Genomic DNA, 24,880 nt, shown 5'->3' on the forward strand with positions numbered 1-24,880 from the left:
AGAAATGCACTTATGCAAAGAGTTTCAAAAATGCATTTTGGATGAACAATCAGAACTTCTTAAAAAAGGTTCATACAAATATTCTTGCCTTTGTCTGTTTTTTTTTTTCTTTTTATGGAAGGTAAATTGCAGCTGGGCTTGACACAATAAACCTTTATGCCTGACCACTCTTAAACTGTGTTTTTTGGTGACTGGGATAGCTATTTAAAACTTTTTAATCAGATTGAATTATAATGGTTGTCCTCAAGTACCATGGCAACCCAGACCTCCACAGGTAAAGTAATCTATTGCTATTTGAAAATAAATTAAAATAATGGAGACACTGCATCATAAAACTTTATTAAATATAAATGGCAGAAGATATTTTGCCTCACGTTGACTAATTTTGCTTTGCAGATGAAACACAAAAAAGTCATAAGTGGATCCAGAACCATTTTGCTTCCACGAAATGCCAAAAGAAGAAGTTTCCTTGCTGTCCATATCATCTCTTCTTCACTGGCCAAGGAGGTTGGTTTTTTCTCCATTGTCCTTTGCACTGGAGGGGTTGACACAACTGGTATGAGCAGAGCTGAGATGCAAAATCCAAACCCAACCTGTGCTGTGGGGCTGTGGGGCTGTTGCTTACCTGGAGAAAAGGTTTTGAACAGAGTGCAGACACATCATTTTATAGCATGAACCACAACAGAAAACATGGGCAGGGCCATAGGGCTGTAAAAATGGTCCTTTCCTTAATTGTCTAAATGGAAATGAATGTGGATGCCTCCAAATGAATTGCAACAGCAGATAAAACTAGCAGGAAAACTCTCAGAGAGATTTTTCTCTTTCCTTTCCTTAGAACAAACATATTTTTGATTATTTTGACTGGTATATAGACCATATAAATATAGACCAGTAGAAAAAGGGGCAGAGAGGACCTTGAGAGATGATCTATCCCTCTACCCCAAGGCAAGATTTGCCAGGTCTGAGCCATTCCTGGTGACAGTAGAGTCTGTAGCTCCTTGACTAATTTATTCCAGTTCTCACCTGTCCTTCCTCTTAGGAAATGTGTCTAATGCTTGACCTATATCCTCCTTGCTGCAATTTAAACCCATTATTTCTTGTCTTATACCCAGTGGACATGGAGAACAATTTATTACCTTCCTATCTGCAACAACCTTTTACATAGTTGAAGGCTGTTATCATGTCTCCCCCTCAGTCTTTTCTTCTCTAGACTAAACAAACCCAATTCTTTCAATCTTTCCTCATAGGTCATGTTTTCTAGACCCCTGATCATTTTTGTTATGGAAATAAACATCCTTTAAATCAAGTTCTGTGAATCAATCTTGTGTGGAAAGGAAGGGAAACAGAGAGGTTAGAGTTAGCATTGGGAACAGGAATCTGGTGGTGAAAGAAGTGAATTTTCTGAGGTCTACAGAGAGTACAGCCTTCCATTCTTCTTTGGATTTAGGAAGTGTATTGAACACAATTTTCTTTCCCCAACTTTCCTGGGAAACACTTTTACCTACTTGCTACCAGAAGGAAGACAGTATTTTATTTCCACAGGCTGTGGGGACAGTGGTCTTTGGAAAAGCACAGAGCAGGCTACCAGAGATTAATTTGAAATTGTATGGTATGTTCTTCATGCAGGCTTTCTAAAATCAGCTTGTCTGCAGGGCTATCAACCCTTGTTCTTCAACAAGTGATATAGGTCATCCCCAAAAAGTAGTTTAAAAGTGGATCATAACTCCAGGACATTTAATGCAGAGACTCAGCACAGAAGGTGCTGATGAATTTTTGGTTGTAAATTCTCCTTTATTACATGGGCTGCTCAGAGAACATTGGAAATACCAGGTCAAGTGTTTCAGCTGCAAAAACCATCCAAGGCATTGTCATTAGATGGGCATCCTGGGCCTTTTTGCTTTGCATCTACTGTTTTGAGTTTGAGAGAAGGTGGATCTGATGCCTCCTATAAAAGTTTCATCTATTCTGTACAGTCACTATAAGCTGGATCTTGAGCACTGAAGAACCAGGGAGTTTAGGAGATCACCAGCTTAAAAACAGGGGCTGCAGAAGGATCCAGGAGAAGCTCCCTGTGTTTATCCACCTTTCAATCCATAAAACATCAAGGACTAAGCTGAGGTTATTTTAGGTGTTTAACTAGACCTGGCATTGGGGAGGACTGTGCTGCTGGTGCTTCTAGGCAAGCACAGCCTGCAGCAGCTTTTTGCTTGTGGTGGTTCTGATGGTTGATGCACTGACTCACAACTTCCCTGTTCCTCAGAGGTAAGTGTGAAGCTGTGGTAAATCTAGTTTCAGATCAAAGACACTGCAGCCATGTGATTTAAAGCATTGAAACAATCACTTTTCTTTTAAAAAAAAAGTTCTTCTGAAGGCTTTATGCTGGGTTCAGATATCACCTGTCTTCCCACAGGCTGTATAAATAGGAAAGCCAGCAGGAGCACCAGGCTGTGTGCTTTGGCAGTTGAGAGAAATGTGTGCTCACATCTGATCTGGATTCCTCACTAATGGACATGGCCTCATTGTTCTGCCTGCGGAACAATGAATCCATAAACAGGGGACATCATAAAATTTTAGAGAGAGCTGAAAGTCCAAGAGCGTCTAAAACTGAGTGCACTGATGTACCTTGAAAAAGAGTTCAGGAAGATATGAGAGACAGACTTCAAGAGCCACAGAAAGACAAGTTTCAGTCCTTGTGAGGAGATGCTGACAAGGTGAGAGGTTTCCTGCTAGCTAGCACATGTTTTGTGAAGAAACTTCCCCAATGTTCTCTCACTGGGAACAACACTGAGTTGACCTGTCAGACATGTTACATTTCAGGCCTTGTCTGATCAAGATAGCTGAGAGTTCTAACACTTTAGCAGAGGTCCAAAATAAACATGGTGCAGTGAGGAAAAATGCTTTTTGCTCAGCGTGGTTTATTGGGAATGTTCTTCCATTTGCTGCCTGACCCAAAGGTAAAGGCTGGCTTGTCTTCCAGAGCCAAACTCATCCTCTGAGCCAGGTGAAGGAAGTCAGGGAGAAAACTTTGGCTGAAGTGAGACAATTTTGGTCTTGAGATGCCAGTAAGCACATCCATTCCAAAAAGGAGTTTTAGTTTGATTAGACTGATTGTCCTGATGAGATGGTATTATAGTATTAGCCAAGGAAAGGTTCTGGTTTTAGATATTCTTATTTTTACAAATATCTAAGAAACTCTTCCCTCAACTAGTTGTAAATGGTGTTGTAGCAGAATCAGTCTGCAAGCCACTAAAGACAGGCTTCCAGCATCAGATCCAATACTAAAAGTTGCACTTTTGAGATGGTCTCTGTGTAATTTCTCCCATATGGGCCCTAAAACCCCAGATGCTCTAAGAAGTGTTTAGGGCCCTGTAAGACACAAGGCCATCAGTAATTAGCAAAGACCCCAAGCACGTGTTTAACTTTAACATGTGCTTTTCTTTCCCAGGAGTCCATAGAATTAAGGACTTGAAGTGAGTGGGTTTAGGGATATGCTTAAAGCTAAGCATGTGTTTAGTTGCTTTCTTGTGCTCTGGCTTTATTTGTTTTTACAGGAATAAGAGAAATTAAAGATTTTATTACAGATCAAACACAAATAAATGTCCAAGACACAGCAGGGAGGCTTTAGGTCTTGGTTTGGAGCCCAGTGAAGTCAATGGAAAAACACCTCAACACCTCAGCGGACTTTGGAGCAGAGTCCTCAGAGGGTCGATGAAGAACCCACTGCAGAAACCTGCTGAATGCCTCATGTTTCCTTGCAAGGTTCCCTTATCTTGTATCCAGATGTTGCTAACAAGGGTTTTTATTAGCTGCTGAGAAGTACAAGGGCAGCAGTTTTTCAAGTCCTAAAATCATGCACATATAGATGAAATAGAAACAGTTTGTGCTGCAGTAGCAATTGTGGTCTGTGGAGCTGTGAGTGTATTTCAAAAGTTCTCCAGTTCTTATTATAGAATCCTAGGCTGGTTTGGGTTGGAAGGGACATTAAAGAGCATCTTGTTCTACCCCTTGCCATGGACAGGGACACTTTCCACTATCCCAGGTTGCTCCAAGCTCTGTCCAGCCTGGCCTGGAACACTGCCAGGGATGGGGCAGCCACAGCTTCTCTGGGCCTCCCCACCCTCACAGGGAAGAATTTCTTACTAATCTCTAATCTGACCCTGCCTTCTGTCAGTTTAAAGCCATTCCCCTTGTCCTGTCACTCCATGCCCTTGTAAAAAAAACATGTCTTGGTCCCAGTGATCTCAAAGTGTTTGCTCTGTCTTTCAGGCAGTGCAATGAGGCAAGTGTTGTCACACAGTTCCTAGGGAAAATGTTGAATCTTTGTAGAGGGAGAGGTTTACACAACAGGAAGAGCAGGTTCCTTTGAATAGCATTTCTCTTTGCTGCCTTTAGATCTCTGCAGTGTGCACAGCAACACCTGACTTACTCATTTGGATTCTCCTTTTAGGTGTGCAGGGAAATAGCCACTGCTTGAGAACAATCTGATCTATTTTTGACCTTTATTTCAGGATGATGCTGAAGATGCCTCTGTTTGATCTGTTGAATTTCCACCCATACAGCTGGAATTTTGTCCTTTGGTTGAGGCTGGAGCTTTGCTTACTTCTTCAGAGACTGCCCTAACCAAGGTCAGCAGAACTGCCTGAGCCACCAGCCATCACCCAGCAGGGAAAATGATCATGTGCTGTCTTGCCAGGCCTGTTATGAAGGCAGGTGTCATTAGAAGGTGTTTCTGCCTCCTCCTTCTCCTCCTCAGAGTCATTTGGGTCACAGCAGCAGAGCCATGGGACAAGCTTTGTCCAAGCTGGGGAGCAGAGTGCCCACCTGCAGTCTCTGCAGAACAGGTAAGCTGTTAACCCTTGCTGAGCTGCCATTGCTTCCTCTGCTTTTATTACCTGTGTTTGCCAGGTCAGACTGACACTGCTGTGCAGGGATGTGCCACAGCCACATCAGAGCACCCTGCCAGAGTCTCACCCACCAGGAGGGTGGTTTGGCTGCCAGGACATGCTGATGTCACTTCACTGCCTGTTTTTGCCTGTGTTTGCTGGGTCAAAGTGACACTGAGCCACCACGATGAGTTATGGTCACACCTTCATTTGGCCCTGTCACTCCAGGCCTTGCTGTCCCATCAACAGAAAACTTCTGGTGGCATCCTCTGGGAGTATCTCTGGGATTTGGTGTGCTGGGAAAGGGTCTTGTGCCAACTGCTCACACAAGGGAGTTGTACTGTTCAAAGTTTAATAGAGTAAAAAAGAATAAAGTGATATTTGCAGTTTGGATGCCCACTGGGTGAGCACCACAAAATCCCTTGGATGTTTTATTCATGTTTGCTATCTTGATCTTTAACTTGTTTTAAGAAAGATTTTAAGATTTTGTTTTAAGAAAAACTTCCAATATTCACCAAATTCTGGTGCAAAAAATGCAATACCAAAATGTTGGACCTGCTCTTTCTCCTCCTCCAAGGCTCAGAGATTGCAGTGAAAAGGATTTCAAGCATTTTTTTCCAATAACACTAAAAAAGAGTGTGGCTTTTAAATATGCATTTCTGTTGAGTGCAGAGAGCTGTCCTTCTCTTTCCAGCCATTTCACAGAACTGGAAGACACAAATCAATAGATGAATGTTCAGTACTAGTAGTCTAATTATTATTTCTACTTTTCTCCTGGTTATAATGATAGGAAACATTTTTTACTTGCTCCCTGGAAGAATTATTTCTTCTACCCAGTCCCTGTCTTCAATTTTTGTAGCCCCCTGAACAGAATCTGCAATCCTTAGTAGCATTAAAAAAACCCTAACCACACATTGGCTTGAAAGGAAAATGTGAACTTCTTCAACGAGGGCAAAAATACTTCTGTTGCTTAAACGTAGGTAATTAGACTGAGGACTTTCTCCAAAGTAAACCCTGACAATCTAACAATAATCTTTGGCTTTTGGACTGCATGGAGTTTCTCTTACATTGTTAAATGCATTCCATGTTTCAGTAAATGACACCAGGCTCACCAGCAGTGAGTGAGTGATTAGTTTATCATCCTCTTAGTGCAGCCATCTAGATCTTTAACTCTTTAAGCAGTGACATTTAAGTCTTGAGAACACCCAGGATCATGCCTGAGGCTTTAGACATTCCGAATTCAAGCCAATCTTGGATATCTTGTGAAAATGAAGAGAAGAAAGTAGGTGCTTGCATTCTGATAACACTTTAAACAATTCAGGTAAGGTAAATTGCAAATAAACACCTTTTTTAAAAAAAAAAATATTTCTTTTATTTAGAGAATGCCAATTCCTCTCTCCTGGGACCACTTAGGTCATTAGGTGCCTGAGCAGCATAAAATTACAGGGAGAAAATCTTAACAGCATACAAAGAGACTGAAAGGTAACAAATCTACATTTCCTAAGAATCAGGGATGTGGGGCAGTTTTTTTTTTTTTTGGCTGGATTTACAATTCATCTCTCATGGGGCAAGAGAATGAACAGCTTTACAAAAGATTTTATTATAACAAAAAAAAAATTATGTGAGCTGTAACATACTGTGCCAATTCTCTTGTGCTGAAATCTTGCTCTAGTAGGGATGTGTAAGTACATAAAGCTTGGTAGCAACAAAAACCTTTGGAGAATTAAGGGCTTCTACTTTGGAAAAGAAAGGTGCAGGAGGATTTTCAGACAGAAGGGGAAAGACTTTGACCTGTGAGCTGCTGCTCAGCATCGTGGATCTTCATCTATCACCTGATCCTGCTCAGTAACGCGAGCCAGATCGCCGTGTGTGCCCTCTGCCATGGGAGACAGGGAGCTGCTCACCCCACAGACACAGAGTGCTTTGGGAGCTCTGTTGCTGGGAAGAGTTTGAAATGTATGAACAGAGCATTTACATGCCTCAAGCAAAAGAACCGAGCCCAGCCTTTCGTTAGTTTTTGTTTTAAAAATGCCTTTTGTACACTGCTGTGTTTTTGGATTTCATTTTGGGTTTGAGAATTATTATTATTTTTTCAGACTGGACTTTGAGTTTTGCTGGATTGGGTGAAAGGAGTTTTTGCCCAGCAGGGCAAGGGTGATCCTGTGTGGAAAGGGAAGGGATGATACTGGGTAAGGTAAATTCCCTGCATTCTGGAAAGGTTGAGAGTGGATTGGGAGTTACTCTGAGACACTGGAGCTGGGCACCTCCTGCAAGCACAGGTACAGTGCTTGGTCTCCAAAGTTCTGGTGACTCTTGCTCAGCCCCCAGGTCATAGCCATTCTAAATCCCACAGATTCATTCAGGAATCTGCTTCCAGTTCCTCTCCTCTATCAGAAAATACAATGGAAGTGATCCAGTTGTGCCATCCATGCCAAGGCACCTCCTGTGGTGGGCTCATCCTGGGCTCCTGGTGCTTATCAGCTGGAGAACCTATGAAAAAGGAATGGTGGCTGTTCTGAGGGCAGCCAGTGGTCCCAAGAGAGGGAAACAAATCACATAACAGATGTCCAAGTCCAAGCTCTCCTTGTGGCACCACTCTGAGAGAGATTCTGTCAATCCCACCTTGCCAGTTTGTGCTTTGTGTCTATGGTTTGTCTCCGCTATTCCTGACTCGAGCCAATACTCATGGACTCTAAGTCCTATTTGACCTTCTAATTTTATCCTGTGCTCTTCAAACATCTGTCTTCATCCATTTCATTTTTATCCTGCAATTTCTGAAGCCTCAACCCCACTCAGCTTCTCCTCAGACTGGGCTGGGGGGACAGGCATCAGCATTCCTGCCCCACTTTGCACCTAGGAGCTATGTAGAGAAACACTGATGGGAGATAAAGTGACATGCTGAGGCCTCTGGAGAGAGGACAGGCAACTTTTTGGCAGCCCTGGAGTAACCTCAGTGTTGGATCTTTGTGAGGAACGTTTGTGAGCTGATGCCAGTTTTACAAATGACGTTTCACATTTGCTTTTTGCAATATTTCTTCGAACTGGGGTGTGGTGCTGCACACAATACCTGGTTCTGAGGCTTGCTGCTCTATCAGGTATGTGTACAGAGGGTGGGAAAAGGCAGCAGAGTCAGCAGGACAGAGGTGGAACTAGCAGGAATGCAGGGTGAAACCAGGGGAACAAACAGGTCCTCAGGGAAACTTTTCTAACTTAGTTCTGCTTTCCCTGACTCAAAGAGTAACTCCAGTGTGCCCAGAGGGCAGGTACAGGGAGATACCAGCCTTATGCTAATTCCAGATCCTGCACAAGTAGAAACTGCTGGTCCAGACCTTCCATCCTGAGACTTACATTAAAAAATCTACTTTTAAGCCAATTTCTCCTCATGTCTGGGTGATGCTGTGCCCCTGGCAGGTGCATCATTCTGGGTTGTCACTGTAGACCAGTGCAGGCCTGTCATAACACCTTGGTGCCTCTGGCTCCAGTCCTGTTTTCTAGAATTGCACTTGGCCTTGCCTTGGCCCTTTGCCCAGACTGAATTTGCCTTCTTGGTTTTCACTTCTTTCCCATATCAGTTTTCTCTCCTGTTCTGTCTTCCTGCTGATCCTGTGGGCTCTGGCTCTATAAACCCTCTGCCCAGGTGGGCCTCTGTGGAGGTGAGCACCCCCTCACTTCCAAGGCCCCTTCATATGCAAGGAAGAGATATGAGCTTCCTCCAGATTCATTACTTTTTAGCAATTTCACTTTTCCCCTCTTCAAACTGACTTTTAGATATTTTAGATTTTCCTTTTCTAAAACTCCCTCTTCTCCTTCTCTCTTTTTTTTTTTTTTTTTTTTTTTTTTTGAGCCAGTTCCTCAGTTCTATCCCTCTGTCAGCTGTTTGGTGGCTGGTATTTTAGGAAATGGAAAGGCTGGTTTGCCTGTGGGATGGGACACGCACGGAACGCACGTACGGCGCTGGTTTGCCCACATCGTTTGGATAAGGTATCAGAGAGGACAGACTGTCTTTGCATTGAAACCTGCAGGTCAAGAAATTGGCCTCCCTTCAGTTCACAGCCCTTGTGGCTGCCAGCCAGTAATGCAAAGCCCTGATGAGTATTTCTGGAAAAAGCTGGAAACCCACCTCTGACTACAATGTGTTTAATCTCTCATTTCCAGGCATAGTCAGTTTTGCCTCTTCTTCCCTTCTTCCTCCTATTCTCCTCCTCCTTCTTCTTCCTCTTCTCCTCCTTCTTCTTCTTCTTCTTCCTCCTCTTCTTCTGCCATGGGTGACAGGTGAGTCACCAGGTGTCCCTCCAGTGATGGACAGGGCAGCACCACTTTTGTTCCATGTGCTGTAAATCAGAGATCGTACAGAGTCTCCATGTCCTCTTATTCCTCCAGTATTTTCCCAGGGCTTGGAGTCCCACTGAAAGGGTTTGCAAGACTTTTGTTTGTTGGGTTGGAATTTGAGGACCTGTTCAGAAGCAATGCTTATTTTTTTATTTATTTCTGACAATGGTGCAAAATGCTCTTGTTCTTCCAGAAAGGAGACTCTGACCTGCTTTTAATTCTAATTGCCTCCTTTCCCCATGTTTTTTAATTACTCTGGACTGTTTAATATACTCTTAACCATCGGATAAAATAGATTCCTGATGATTCAGACACTGCCACAGCAACACAAAGCTGAACCTAGACCTTCTGAAGTCCAAATCAGGTCCTTCATCACTAGGACAACCTTCCTTTAGGCATCCCAGTACTTGCAGCTCTGCACCAAATCTATGGCCTTTGAAATTCCCAGGTTGCTAAAGGCATCCTTTGGGCTGCTGAGTCAGTGTCTGTACATGATGGAAGCAGGGAAGAGGAAAATAGGTACTTGCTTATGCAGAAAAGAGCCAAAAATGAAATCAGGTTTCACTGCTGTTGAAACTGTGCCCCCACTAAAGTATTTTTTGGTCATGGCTATTTGGGAGAGAAGGTGGGCTTTGATTCTGCTTACAAGTGGTTTTTTGGTGCCCCACCAAGAAACAGAGCAGGTAACAGTAAGTAGGAATGTCTCTAATTGAAAATAAATCCAGCTAACACCTCACTTGTTGCTTGATCAATAGTAGAACAGAGAGCCTTGCCGTGCTAGGCTGGAGTAGGTCCTGCTGAAAGGGTTCTCAGGAAGTTGTGTCAGGTTTAGGCTGGAGATCAGGGAAAGGTTCTTCTCCAAGAGGGTGCTGGACACTGCCCAGGATCCCCAGGGAATGGGCACGGCCCTGAGGCTGCCAGAGCTCCAGGAGTGTTTGGACACTGCTCTCAGGCACAGGGTGGGATTGTTGGGGTGTCTGTGCAAGGCCAGGAGTTGGACTCTGATCCCTGTCAGTCCCTTCCAACTCAGGACATTCTATGACAGAATGAGCAGGAGCCTTTCCACCAGAAACCATCTTTTCAGTGTCACGTGTCTGTGGGAACTTGTGCTCTGCTCACACACACCCTGTGTAAGTTTATTCAGAGCACTTTCTAAGAATGATGATTAATTGTGAGTATGAACCTTGTCACCAGGCAACTGGTACAAACGAGCCCCACCAGTTTGTTATTGTTGGAGATGGAGGCCACAGGGCATAGCCATGTTTCCCAAGAGGGACTCCTGGGCAGGATCCGCCCCCTCTGCTTTCAGGTGAGGATGTTCACATTAATGAACTCAAAATTCATCCATGTGCTGACATTTCCCAGAGCTTGCTATAGCACCTACCAGTAAAGTCCTTTGCTATTGCTAAAAGTCCAATAGAGCCCATGTGAATTATTTCTGCAGAAGTTGTCCTGCTCTGCTTATTTACACCTTGTAGTAGTGATTGAGATCATTAAAGCTTCTGCTGGCAGCAGATCTCAAGCTGCAATTAAAGGACAAAGACAAATGTCAGCAGCCCAGAGGTGCTACGTGGTTGTGTGGAGTTGCAGATTTTAGCAGCAAGGGAGAGCAAAATATCAGTAACGGGAGAGCTTAGACAAAGCCACATCTCAGGGCTAGAGACACACAGAGTGGTTTGTAAGGTCAGGGAGCTGCCAGCCCTGTGGTGTTCTCCAAAACCCTTCATCAGATCCAAAAGGAATCTGCTTATCTCCAGTAGCCATGTGCTTGGACAGCACTCCTTAGGAGAATGATGGACTTTATTAGTACCAGCCACAACTGCAGAGCAGGAGGAATGAGTTCTTCATCTTTGGAGGTCCTCCTTGCTTCTCAGGGATGAGGCTTTGAGGGAGTGGGGAGCCACAAAGTGTGGAAGCAAATGTGGGCTAAAGGCAGCGATTCTCTCCAAAAGCTGGATGAGATCAGTGCATGTTCTTGTCACATCCCTCGAGGAAACCCACTGATGTGGAGATGATTTTACAACAGATGTGTTTCTAACACAGCTCAGGGGAATTTTAACAACAGGCCATTAAAATGGCTCTCCCTTTATTTTATGAGTTGTGTTGCTGAAGCACTTCCCTAATCATGGAATCATAGAAATTTAAGGTTGGGAAAAAGCTCCAAGGTCATTGGGTCCAACCTTTGGCCATTCACCACCTTCCCAAGCAGACCAAAACACTGAGCTGTTTTTTGAACACCTCCAGGGATGCTGATTTCATTCCCACCCTTGGCAGCCCATTCCAATGCCTAACCACACTTTCTGTGAAGAAATTCTTCCTGCTGTCCAGCCTGAAAGACCCAGACCTCTGAGTTTTGAGGCCCAGCATCTCTAAATGAACACTATTTAGCAGCAGAGACCTCACACTCTCACAGCAGAAGGCAGAGAGTATGAACAGCAAGGGGTAACTTTTCTAGCCTTGCTCACTCTTGGGCATCTCTGAAAAGTGACAAAGGGATTGAGTCAAGTAACAGCAACTTAAGATTCACCCTGCGTGGGACAGCCAACCTTTTAATAGCATTCTCAAAACAATAAAAATCATCCTTCAAGACTTAAAAATAGAAAAGAGCAGACAATCCTACTGTTTCGACTGCCTTGTGTCTGATTACCAAACACTGCCTTTTTAGAACTGCATTATTTTAATGTTCCCACACAATGTTTTTGTAGGGATTTGTAAAAAAAAAAAAGCCAAAAACCTGTTTGAAATAAAAGAGCAGTGCTGAACCTGATTCTCCTCTTAGCTCAGGAGTGCTTCTAGACGTGGTCCTGACACCTCAGCAGAGACACTTTAATGTAAAGCAGAAATAAAGTCCAAGCTGGGCCCAGTTCTGTGTTTTAGGAGAAGTATGAATTTATTTATTCAGGAGGAGTAGAATATTCTGGTAGAACAGGCCAGTTCTGAAGCACTCAGAGAAATCATGAAAATCTCAGAGTGGTTGTAAAAAATGTTCCTTTTGCTGTTCAAGCAGCTGCACTTGTTTTTACCGGTCAGCTCTTTAGTGAAGAGCTACTTTGGAAAATGTAATCCCTTGGAGTTGTTTGCTCAGTTCCCTTTGTTTTAATTGACAAGCTTAGGCAGTTGAAAGGAAAGGGTAGGAGGGAATTGATCTTAGCACACTTATGGGCATCTCCTTCTGTAACTCACGTCATTAAAATGTCTCTTACATAGGCATTTATTTATTTATTTATAGTTTAAGGCTTGTTTCTACTCAAGCACAAATCTGGTGAGGCAAGTTATTTTTGTTGTTGTTGTTGTTGCTTTTTTTCTTTTCTTTTTTTTTCTTTTTTGTTTTTCCCAAGGCAGGTTGTTTGCAGACTTTAGAGCCCAAAAAGGTGCAGCTGCTCTAAAAATAACACAGGATCCAAGAACTGGTTTGGGAAGGTCTGAGTCCAGAGGCATCCCCTGAAATGTTGCCATTAGAGGAGAAGTTTTCCTTGTAAACAGAGCTGGCCTAATTTCTAGAGGTGCTGAACATCAACCTGCAGTGCTTGCTGGTAGGTCCTGAGCACACAAAACCTGGAAATGGGTCAGATGTGAGTGGCTGGGATTTTATCACAAATGTGTCTGGGCAAACCCACAATTATTGGGTTGAAACAAAACTGAGCAAATAATTGGCCCTCAGCTGCTGATCCCTGCTAGCAGAGCTGGGCTCTGGGGCTCCAGGACACCTGCCAGCTCCTGGGCTGCTCACTGCCACCAGCAGTCTGCTGTCACAGCCAAGGTCTGCACGAGATGGATCACCCCTTGGTCTGGGCAGCCTTTGTAGGGTGACGTCCCCAACGCCCCGGTGCTTTGCTTCCAGAGGAGACCAATGGTTTTGCGATCCAGGTGCAGAGATTCCCAGGTTTTTCACAGAAGACAGAGAGGAAAAAACCTGGCAGCAGATCCCTTAGACTGGGACTGGGTCACAGGCAAGACCACCATCGATCCCCCATTGCCGATGTGAGGTGTGATCAGGGGAGCTGAGCCTTGCATTGAGTGCAGACACAATATTCTCTGGTTTTGATGTGCTGGATCTTTAATGTTGCATCCACCGCTGAATTAAGCAGTGTTTGCTTTTCAAACCTTCCACATTTGTATTTTTAGCTCCGTTTTGGCATCACTTTTTTGGTTGGAATATATAACACACTGGGTTGTTTAGAGTGCCTGGACCGAGTTCAGCTGATGTGTAACTCCACGGGCTGGAGCAGAAGCTCCGTTCAAGGTGAATTACGCTCTATGGGGCCAAGGAAATACAGCTTCTGTAGAAAGGCAGCCCAACTCCTTCAGTAAACGCTACACTATTTCCATCCATGGTTATTCCTTTGTGGTTTGGGTTATGTATTTACATTTTACGGAATAAATACTACAGCTTTCCCCATGACTAACACTTCTTAGTAACCAGGGAGCTACTCAAATACGCTCTTGCCTCCTACGAGACCCCAAACCACACTGCTCTGCCTTGGCTCTCTGGCCCCAGCACAGGGGCATGGTTAACCAGTGTTACATAAGCAATTTTTGGGATCTCAGCTCAGCAGGATGGCTGAGGAGAGGTGCTGGATGCCGTGCCACTGAATTCCTCCAGGACAGACATTTCCAGCACGGCCACTCTCTGATCCTTACAAAACCCAAGTGAGGTCTTCAGACAAAGAGAGGAACATACCCCCCAAAGAGGGAGCTGGTTGCTTTTCCCAGTCCAGAGGTCTGTTTCAGGAACAGCACTATACAGGCCCTCATGTAAACTTTGTTTATAGACTGGAGTATTTTCAATGAAAATGTTATTTAACTTAAAAAAAGTTGCACAGCAGCTACTCCCAAAATTGTTTTTCCTTGTTAAGAATAACACACAGTGTGATACATTTGAAATGGTGATAGCAATATTTCACAAATTTTGATGGATTCATAGTCCAAATACCTTGCTAACAGATGTTTCTTTTAAACTCGGAGTGGTATAGGAATAACTCAGAGATATTACAGTGTCAGCACTGCCTTTTATCTGTGCGTGTCCTTTCAGTGACATCCCTGGGCTTTTCTAATGCATGGGTCAGGTCTGAGCTAAAAAAAAAAAAAGTGAAATATGAAAAGAAGGCGTCTCTGATGGTGTGTGAGCTCTGGGGCAGTGCTGGGAGGACACCAAGGCACTGGTGTGGGTTTGCTGCACTCAGGCACAGCAGCCCCGGTGGTTTGTGGCCACAGTCATCATTTCTGAGCTGGTTTTTGGTTGTGGTTAATTGATGAGCTTAGGAGTTCCCATGGCCACTCCATGACCACATCTTTTGGTCTCATAAATTAACTGTGTTCTCACTGTGGGTGACAGTTTGCCCAACACAAAGGGATACCCCAGCAGGGCAAAGGAACAGATTTTAATGCCCTGGTGGAGCTGGCTTGATTTAACATGGGGTTGCTCAGTCTTCTCTATGTCTCCAAAGGATGGTGCATCTGTCATACTTCCTTCAGAGGGTCTTTCCCCAGAGCTGCCTTCTCCACACTGTGTTCATACATCACACCCAGTAGGTAATAGAATCACAGAATATCCTGAGATCCACAAGGATCACCAAGTCCAAATCCTGGTCCTGCACAGGACAGCCCCAAGAATCCCACCCTGTGCCTAAATGTGCTGTGTCCAGTTAATGTGTGCTAATGGTAAACCAGTTTGTCCCAAAACCCCTTCTGGGGAGCAGCCTCAAGCCTTGGGAAGTCTGGTTCTTACTCTCAGCCCAAAGCTGGCCCAGAGCAATTCTGGGGTTGAACTGAGGCAGGGAGCATCTTTCCTCCCGGAGACCCCTGTCCGTACCTGTCTGGGGCCACCAGCTGTGGCCGTACACAGCCCGTGCGGGGCTGGGAAGGCGCCTGCTGCACACCCTCGGTGGGGTCCGGGAACCCGGCCTGGAGGGAAGGGGGAGAGGGGGCTGCTATTCAGGCAGCCAGGGAGAAGGAAGAGAAAATCTGGAGGACGAGAGGGAATCCAGGACAGGCACTGGGGATAACCCCCGGTGCTGGCAACGGACTACCAACCCCCGAGAGGGGACCCTCGGGGCTGGCGGGTGGCGAGAGCACAGGAGAAATCCGCGCTCTGCCGCCGTGCCTTTGGCCGCGCAGCTGCTTCTGGTTCCCAAGCTCTCCCTCCCTTCTCGTCGGGGGACAGCCGACGAGAGTTTCCCGAGTTTCCCGTCCCGAGCCTCCCTTCCCAGCCCGGTCCCTCGGGGAGCGCCGCGGAGCAGCCCGCTCCCCGCGGTGCCCCGACCTCCCCGGGGACCCCGCCCCGGCCGTGCGGGGACAGGGCGGGGCGGGAGGGTCCCCCGGGGATGCACCTGAGCGGCGCGGGGGATCCCGGGGGCACCTCGCCGACCCCGTCCCGCGCCCCGAGGGTCCGAGCGCGGCCGCTCCGCCGGGGGTCCCCGCGCTCCCCCCGCTGCCGGGCGCGGGCGGCGGAGCGGGCAGGGCCGTCCCCCGCGGGGCCGGGCCGGGCCGGGGGCGGGCCGGGGGCGGCGGGCCGGGCCGGGCCGGGCCGGGCTGGCGGCGAGCGCGGCTCCACGTGACTGCGGGGCCGGCAGAAAACCGGGGCCGGCGGCGGCGGCGGCTGCACTGCGCCGGGCGGCGATCGCGGGAGGCGCTCGGCAGCCGCTGCCCCGGGGCTTTCGGCGCGCTGGGTCCGGGCTGGCTCTCCAGAATCATGGACTGTGCTGATATGCCTTGCTTGCTGTCAGTGAGTACAGCCCTCTTCTTCCTCCGCCTCGCTCCTCGCTTTTTGTTTTCATCGCAGGGCTTTATATTTTTTTAAATTTTTTTTAATTTTTTTTTTTTTTAAGAAAAACTTTTGGTTGTTCTTATCGCGGTGTCCCCTCCCGGGGTCTGGCGGCGCATTCGAACCGGCGGCTGCAGAGGGGCAGAGCTGCGCGCCCCTTCCTTCCCCGCCGGGCTCCACCGCCGCTGGTGCCGCTCCCGTCCCGTCCCGTCCCGGCGGGGCAGCGGGGCCGGGATGCGCCGGGAACCCGCCTGCCCGAGGGGGCTGCGGGGCTGCGGACAGCCCGGGCACGGCGGCCGGTCCCTGCCCGCCGGGGCGCGCCGGTTGCCGCTCGAATGGGGGCTGCTCCCCGTGTCCTTTTGCCATTTATCATTACTATTATTGCTACTATTATTATTATTATTATTTTTAAGTTTATTCGGAAGAGGAGGGGGGTTTCGCTTCTCATCCTGACTTTCCTTCTTGTTTGTTATCGTATTTTTTACACCCCAGAGACACCATGATTCCTGGTAACCGAATGCTGATGGTCATCCTACTATGCCAAGTCCTTCTAGGAGGTACTAACCATGCTAGCCTAATCCCTGAGACCGGCAGGAAGAAAGTGGCAGAGCTTCAGGGACAAGCCGGATCCGGACGCCGCTCTGCCCAAAGCCATGAACTCTTGCGGGGTTTCGAAACAACTCTGCTGCAGATGTTTGGGCTCCGAAGGCGGCCTCAGCCCAGCAAGTCAGCCGTCATTCCTAGTTACATGCTGGATCTCTATCGACTCCAGTCCGGAGAAGAGGAGGAAAGCCTCCAGGAAATTAGCCTGCAGTACCCTGAGCGATCGACCAGCCGGGCAAACACCGTGAGGAGTTTCCACCATGAAGGTCAGTGATGGGAGGCGGTAAATTCCCAGCCCCGGTAGCGATCGGGATTTCCTTGCGTTTGGAAGCTCACAAATGCCTTTAGAAGCAGGACGTGCCCGGCCCTAAATTTATGGGAGGAAAACCACCCCCCCCCCCACCCCCAGCCTGCCGTGTGTGGGTGACAGGCGTGCTGCTCGCTATTTTTTCCAGCATCCTGTGCTTAACCCGAGCTTGACCATATTTTGAAGTGCTTTTGCTTCTGTTGACAACAGCGAGTTTCCTTCGGTGCCTCTGCCTCGGGGTCACTGCCTGGGCTCGCGTGGATTTAATGGCTCTGGATCGGATGCGGGAGTAAAGCGAGGGCGGGATCTCGCCCCTGGAGTGTTTCTTTTGAACTATCAAAGCAATTGCTGCCTGCTTTTACTCTTAAGAAAAAAGAAAAAAAAATCCCCCCAAACCCCGACTCAAATTTAATACTTACAGCTGTGTGTTTATAAGGTTTATTCAATAGACCCTTGTAATCTGATCCAAATGTTTCCTAGCGGATGTTTCTTTTCCAAAGTAAATCTGAATTATTAATCCAGCCGCATCATTACTGCGTTGGAATTTGCTTCTCTTTCTCCCCCTGCCCCCCGTAACAAGGCACCTCTGTGCTCCGTGGCGCCGCATCTCGCCGGGGAGATGATTTTGGAGAGACTGGGGGAGGAAAAACTGAAGGGAAAAAGCCTCCCTGAACGGGGGAGGCGAGTTGGGAAGGGGTGGAGTGCTCGAGACGCGGGTGAGCCAGCGGTGCCGGGGCAGGAGCCGCTCCCGGTGCGGCCGGGAGGGATGCGTGGGGGATGCGGAGAGGAGCCGGTGGCTGCCGGGCAGGTGGAGCGTGGGTGTGAGCTGTGGCTGTGCCGGGGCCGTGTGCCCCGAGGCTGACGTGCTCTCGTTTGCTTGTCTTACCTCTTCCCCCCCTTCCCTGCTCTCCTCCAGAGCACCTGGAGACCGTCCCGGGTCCCAGCGAGGCGCCCCGGATCCGCTTCGTCTTCAACCTCAGCAGCGTGCCGGAAAACGAGGTGATCTCCTCGGCGGAGCTGCGGCTGTACCGGGAGCAGGTGGAGGAGCCGAGCACGGCGTGGGAGAGGGGCTTCCACCGGATAAACATTTACGAAGTGATGAAGCCGCTGTCGGAGCGCGCCCAGGCCATTACGCGCCTGCTGGACACGAGGCTGGTGCACCACAACGTAACGCGCTGGGAGAGCTTTGATGTGAGCCCGGCCGTGATCCGGTGGACCAAGGACAAGCAGCCGAACCACGGGCTGGTGATCGAGGTCACCCACCTCCACCACGCACAGACTCATCAGGGCAAACACGTCAGGATTAGCCGATCTTTACCTCAAGGGCGTGGGGACTGGGCGCAGCTCAGGCCGCTCCTGGTCACTTTTGGGCACGACGGGCGAGGCCACGCTCTGACCCGCAGAGCCCGCCGGAGCCCCAAGCACCAGCGTTCCCGCAAGAACAAAAAAAACTGCCGCCGCCATGCCCTCTATGTGGATTTCAGCGACGTGGGCTGGAACGACTGGATCGTGGCACCCCCGGGCTACCAGGCGTTTTACTGCCACGGGGACTGCCCCTTCCCTCTGGCCGACCACCTCAACTCCACGAACCACGCCATCGTGCAGACGCTGGTGAACTCCGTGAACTCCAGCATTCCCAAGGCCTGCTGCGTGCCCACGGAGCTCAGCGCCATCTCCATGCTCTACCTGGATGAGTATGACAAGGTGGTCCTGAAAAACTACCAGGAGATGGTGGTGGAGGGGTGCGGGTGCCGCTGACCTCTCCTTTCCCCGCCGCCCTCTCCTCCCCTTCTCTCTCCCTCCCGTCCCACCCCAGAACTGCTTGCTATAGCTGGACTCTTCTCTAAACTAAACGTTCACCTTGACCTTATTTATGACTTTATGTGCAAATGTTTTTGACAATAATGATCATATATTTTGACAAAATATATTTATAACTACATATTAAAAGAAAAAAATAAAATGAGTCATTATTTTAAAGGTAAATGCATTTTGTGTCTCGCCTCTCAGGGTGCTGCTGAGGCCGTGCTGGCTGGGAGTGCAGCCGGGAGTTTATTTTGTCTCCTTATCTTCTTACCCCACTCTCTCCTTCTCCACTCCTTTCCCCCCCACCCTCTTTTCACTTAAAGGCTTTGCAAATTTTAGTCTTTCTATTTCTCGCCGAGGTTCCGCGGATCTCCTGGTGCTGGGGCTGTGCCACGTGGGAGATGAGGGTCCGTGGAGATTTAAGAGCCGCTGGGAATAGAGCCGACCTTGCTAACCTGGCCCAAGCCTTTCCAAAGCAACCCACCAAAAATGCATTTGAAAAGAAGGTGAAGATTTACCTGAGGGCTTTATGCTAAACCCGCTGGGTTTTATACCCTTGCTCTGACTTCAGGATTCCCCAGGTTTTAAAACTATTAACATTTTCCCCCCCTCCTCCCCTCCCCACTGGAGATTGGGAAGCTTCAAAGGTTTCCACAGGTCCTTTGAAGATCAAATCACTCCATTACAATGCCAAAAAAAAAAAAAAAGAAAAAAAAAAGATATCTGGAGCAGTTAAATATGTGTTAGCTAATAGCTACCTGTGCTGTGTCCTTTCTAAATTGCTTCCGAGCAGGAAGGTGATTGGAGCTGAGCAGGTACAGTTGGAGGTGTGATGGGCCTTGAAAACCCTGCCTCAAATGCATTGGAGGGGCTTGGAAAACAGGGAGCTGTGCCTAGGATGGGTGGTGTGGGGCCACGTGGGAGTGGGGAATGGACAGCAGGGTGAAGGGTGCGTGGTGCTTTCTTTTCCTTCCCCCCTTTTTTTTTTCCTTCTTTTCCTTTAATGATTGAACCTTTCCAACCCTCCGAAAGGGGCAGCTTAGTTGAAACCAATAAAAACTGGAGCGGAAAGCTTGCCAAAAGCTTTGGCTCCCTGAAGAGTGCAGGTGGAGAGAGGAGATGGGAGCTGCGGGGGGGAAAGAGAGCATGACCCTGTGGTTCTCTTGGAAAGAAAAATCCCCAGCCCTCGACCTCCTCTGTGCCATGAGGCTTTCCCAGCCCTCCATCCCAGCCGTGTTCAGGCCACAGGGTCCCATCTGAGAGCCCTCGGGTGTCTCCGGGTGCTGGGGGGTCCTCCCAGGCTCCCAGTGCCCCATGGAGGAGCGATGGGTGTTGGGTCTCCGGGGCCCCCTCGGCCCCGAGCTGACACTCTCATTCCTGCCTTTAGAAGGGAAATGTGTGGCCTGGGGCATCGGCGACCTGCTGCCTCCCCTTTGATGCCTGCATATCAGACATAGCCATGCCAAAGAAAGAATTTCATTTTGAAGTGGCATCAGCTAAAGGCGAGCGCCTTTCAGCTGCCTGACAGGGCAATTACACACATCTCCCTCGATAACCCCGGCTGCTGCGGGGTCGGCTGGGAAAAGGGGGCTCCGGGCCCCCAGGCAGCCCTGGATGTGGGGCAGCCACAGTGGGAGGGTACATCGAGGAAAAAAAATTAAAGAAAATCACCGTGACTTTACTAAAAAGAAAGAGGCTTCTCCCAGGTTCGCTTCCCTGTTGGTCGGTGCATCCCGGGCTGTCCCGAGGCTGTCAGGGTGGTGTGGAGCTGCATCTGCACAAATGCCTCTTGGATTTAGGTCATTCTCCTGGAGGAGCCTCCTGCTTTGCTGCGTTCCTGCTGCTTTATGGAGCTGTTTATTTTGGTGCTTCTTTTTGCATTGCGTTTCAATGATGAAATCAAAGCTTTGACCCTGTGGAGGCACAGGCACTTGCTTTTCTGTAGGTGCTCTTGTCCTGAGGCCTTTGGGAGATTTTCCTTTGCCTGGGCTGCTGAGATCCTACATGGGGTGTTCTGCTCAGAAAGTGTAGGAAAAAAGTCAACTGTTTAAAAAAAAGTATTTTAATTGTGTAAAATTTATAGGAATCTAAAGTGTGGTTATAAACCTGCTGACAGTAAATGTGATCTCAGGAACAAAATACTCATGGATGCATTAGGGAATTTATTCATAACTGCTCAACTTCTGTATTTTACACAGAACACAGGGGTTGAGGGTTCCCCTCCTCGTGTGTGTCCTTGTCACACATGGGAGGCAAACTGCTGCACAGCCTTGTGTGATTGGAGAGCCTTAGCTAAATGCTCAAACTGCTAAATCATTTTAAAATAGGAAAACCCACCAAAACTGAAGTGAAGTCAGAATGAGTCCCTTTCAAGTTTCCATGGGACAGCTGGTGGTGTTTTTTCCCCCCACTTCAGTTTGTGCTATGTTTTAATGGTGTTGACCTGAGTTTTCTTCACCATCCTGGCAAGGAGGAGCAGGGTTGCTTTTGGGAAGCTGGGAGTGAAGTATCAGTGTTGGAGGGACCCTGAAATTCCTCACAGTGTTTCTGGCCATTGTTTTGTGCATTTCTTGCAGCAGTTATGGGGTTTAATCCCATGCTGGAATTAATGTGGTGGCTGACCTTGTTTGACAAGTGCTCTGTGCCATAGAAGTGCTGGTTTGGTTCGAGCAGGGCAGACCTGGAGTGAAGCTTAATATCAGGCAACAAGTGCTTATCTTTGCTTAAAAATATGACAAATGTATCATGCCATCATCCCTCTGACTGTGGAACTTACTCTTTGCAAATGTGACTGATTTCAGAGCGAGAGCTGTGTTTGTGTTGGCCGGTGCAGGGATCCCTGGGAGGGCTGAGATAAGGCAAATCAGTTTGATCCCCCCTTACTCAGTCCAAGCTGTGAACCAAAGGGGAGCAGGTTGAAGGTGGGTGTGCAGCCACTTCCCACCATCTGGTGTCCTTCTGGTGGCTGTGCCCATGGACCAGCATTGCCAGAAGTGTGAGCTGCCTGGGAGATGGACTGCAGCTCACCACGATGAGACTTCTCTGTGCCTTCCCCAGGAAGGCAGTGCCTTTGGATACCTAAAAAGTACTGTCTGTGTGGCTGATGGATATAGAAAATAAGGAGAAGAGCTCAGTGGGGTTTGCCAGCTCCCTGTGCTCCAATGGTCACTGTGGTGGTGATGGTGAGAGCCACTGGATGCTTTGGAATGATGTTTTGCACAGGTGAGAGTGTGGGTTCAGGTGTGCAGGAAAACAGGGTCCCAGGCTCTGCCGTGTGTCAGGAGCTCCCCCCGGAGACCTGTGGTTACACTGAGCCCATCTCCAACCCTTTCCCTGTAGGCTTTAGGATCCCAAGAGTCTTCAGGCAGGACTTTCTTGTTCCAGCTGTAAATCCAGCCCCAATCCAAGTTTGCAGCATCACACTGGGCAAAGCTGCTGCCCCAGAGATGCCGTGGCTGAGGAGGCTGCACAGCCAGCCAGGCTTTGCTTGTAGCCACAGGGGCAGAGGCTTTGCAAATTATTTTCTAAAAATGCAGATGGGTTTGGAAGAGAAGCACCAAGGTTTGCACGATGCTATTCTGGGAGGAGCAGAGCCAGCAAAGGAAGATTGGGCCCTTCCCTGCTGCAGTGCTTGGACACCTCTGGTAAACTTCTCACCCATCACAAAGTGAGGAGCACAGTCAGGCTGGGAGGGCTTGGAAATCTTGGCATCAACAGAGGCTTTGTTCTCTTTATCCTGGGGTTTCATGGCATGAAAGCAGGTCTGAAGGTCCTCTGCTGTGGAGTCTGTATCTGGAATCACAGGACTAAAACAGGTAAGAGGAGATATCCCTGACCCCCTGTAGAGAAAGTTTTTGAGCACACAGAGATGAAGAGGCTTGGCCAGAGTCATGTGTGAAGAGCAGGCAGAGCCAGAAGAGGTATCTGACCCCTCAGTCCCTGTCCTGTGGGATGGCAGAAAACTCTTCTCTGGTCTGGAGTCGGGCCTCCTGCAGATCCATCACTTCACCTCAAACCAGAGGTGGATTCCTGTATAATACAATGGAGAGGAAGCTACAAAGTCCCTGTTTTTTTCTAGGCAGGAGTGATAATGACAGGGAGCATTAGAAATGGCCCAGACAATGCTCATCCACTTCATGGATCCTGCACTCAAGTCTGAAAGTGTAAAACAGGACTTTCAATACCTTATTTTCACCTGGCTTCCTAAGGAAGTGCCTCAAACTTGCTCCTTAGTTGACTGCAGAGTATCCATTATACACAATCAGTGAAGGAAAAATTCCATCACTTGCACCTTAGCAGAGCTTAAGGGGGTCTGAAGGTTCCATGGGGAACTCTGGCCCTGCTGGATCAGCTGTGAGTAATTTATTCCACCCAGAAGATAAAAAAAATGTGCTGGGACTTTGGTTCTGAGTGGTCCATCCAGAACTTGCCCCAGCTTGGAGCCCTGTGCTGTTTTCCACACAGTCAGTGTTTTTCATCCACTGCCTCCTGCTCGTGCCTGGATTCCATGTTTTACACAAGAACAGCAGGATCCCACTGATCCCTTGAGTTCTCCCAGAACTCTGCTTTGGCCTTGTGGAGAGCTGAGCAATGGCAGTGGAGCTAATGGATCCATGTCCAGGAGAGGCACTGCAGAATCCCAGAACTCTTTGGAATGGAAGGGACCCTAAAGGGCTTGTAACCCCCCTGCAATGAGCAGGGACATAAAATCTCAGAATTTTAGAATGGTTTGGGTTGGAAGGGACCTTAAAGCCCATCTCATTCCACCTCCTGCCATGGGCAGGGACACCTCCCACTATCCCAGGTTGCTCCAAGCCCTGTCCAACCTTCCAGGGATGGGGAATCACTCCCAGCTCAAGAGTTGTGTTACAGACCACGAGGGCTGCCTGGACCTTTTGCTCATCACCAGTAGGATTGCATCCTAGGAAGGACCTGTGATGAGCTGCCCATTCCATGACATCAGGGTGCCAAGGAAATCCTTATCCCAATCCAGCCCTCTGCTTTGAGCCTGTCCCTGTGCCCCAGGTGTGGCTGCCCCTCGAGGTGCTTCACACCATCAGCATTTCTTCAGTCTTCACTCAGGTGTTGGCACAGAATGTATTTACAGATGCAGGTTTTCCTTTTGACTTTTGATCTGATTCTCCCTTTTCCTGGGGGTCACAGATGTGCAGATCCAGGGAGAGCACACAGCTCCCAGAGGAAATGTTGGCTTCCAGTTTTAGCAGACTATGGATGGAAAATGTTGAAGTGTCTCTATAATCACAATGAAAAAAAGGAAAAATCTGTGCTAATTGTCTCCAAAAGTCCACCTAGTGCTGTGGGAGAAGGCAGGAACACAGCAGGCCTATAACAACTCTTTTCTGCAGCACCCATCAGTCTCCAGCTGTTTACAGGTCAGAGTTTCCAGATCCAAAATCAGGATCACTGTATTTAATAGGCCACTGCGAACTTTACTGCCAGTAATTTTTTAGAATTATTTTATAAGTTTAATAATTTTTTTTCCCCAGTGTAATCCTGTGCCAGTGATTCCCACACTTCATTTCTCCATTCCTTTTGAACAGTTGCCTTTTATTTGCTTTGAAACCATCACCTAGAAGTTCATCTTCATGCCCCACAGTTCTTATGTTTTTGGACACAGTAGAGTCCCAGAGGCAAAGAGCAAGTGGTTTTCCAAACAATCCACCTGTCCCTCACCTGTTCCTTCAGAAATATGAGATTATATGTTACAAACTGATCTCCTGATGCAGACTGTACTGTTCTATGTATCAGATTTGAGGGAAGAAGGTGACAAATCTGCATTGCTGTTCTTGGCTTCGTGGGTTTTGTCTGGGCTGTAATGCACACCTGCTATTTAGTACTGGAATCAGTGAAATCCTTCATGCCAAGATTAGCTCAGAAATGCCAAATTGATTTTACACCTCACCAGGGGAGCCCTGGACAGGATGTGCAGGTTGAAGGATGTTTAACAGGGAATGAAATAAATAGAAGCAAACACTCTGCTTGACTGCCACACTAAGCAGTTATCTCCAAAGGAGGAGGACTGGGGAGCTCAGTGGAGAGCCACCCACAGCCTTTTATCCCTGATTTTTGGAGCACCTTGGTCTAGCAGAAGGTGTCCCTGCTCATGGCATGGGGCAGAACGAGATGAGCTTTAAGGTCCATTCCAACCCAAACCAGTCTGTGGTCTCT

General features: G+C 48.0%; 1 protein-coding gene across 2 annotated transcripts; it reads left to right on the forward strand.

Annotated features, from left to right (window-relative positions):
• Positions 1 to 4,754: 4,754 nt before the first annotated feature.
• BMP4 (bone morphogenetic protein 4) lies at positions 4,755 to 18,887 on the forward strand. Of its 2 annotated transcripts, none has more exons than XM_009101620.4 (3): positions 4,755 to 4,841; positions 16,468 to 16,844; positions 17,802 to 18,887. In XM_009101620.4, the coding sequence occupies exons 2-3, from the start codon at positions 16,475 to 16,477 to the stop codon at positions 18,641 to 18,643; spliced, it is 1,212 nt and encodes a 403-aa protein (XP_009099868.3). In that variant the 5' UTR covers positions 4,755 to 4,841; positions 16,468 to 16,474; the 3' UTR covers positions 18,644 to 18,887. The 2 variants fall into 2 exon arrangements, with proteins under 2 accessions (XP_009099868.3, XP_050831648.1); XM_050975691.1 differs by lacking the exon at positions 4,755 to 4,841 and adding an exon at positions 15,818 to 15,936 and having other exon boundaries at positions 17,802 to 18,876.
• The last annotated feature ends 5,993 nt before the right edge of the window (positions 18,888 to 24,880 follow it).

This window comes from Serinus canaria, chromosome 5, assembly GCF_022539315.1.
Source record: "Serinus canaria isolate serCan28SL12 chromosome 5, serCan2020, whole genome shotgun sequence".
NCBI lineage: Eukaryota > Metazoa > Chordata > Aves > Passeriformes > Fringillidae > Serinus > Serinus canaria.

What these genes read in the sequence shown, in the direction of transcription:
- BMP4 (XM_009101620.4), top strand. Translation starts at nt 16,475, where the DNA reads ATGATTCCTGGTAACCGAATGCTGATGGTCATCCTACTATGCCAAGTC. An exon ending in GAGGAGTTTCCACCATGAAG is followed by an intron (nt 16,845 to 17,801) that starts GTCAGTGATGGG and finishes GCTCTCCTCCAG; the next exon opens with AGCACCTGGAGACCGTCCCG.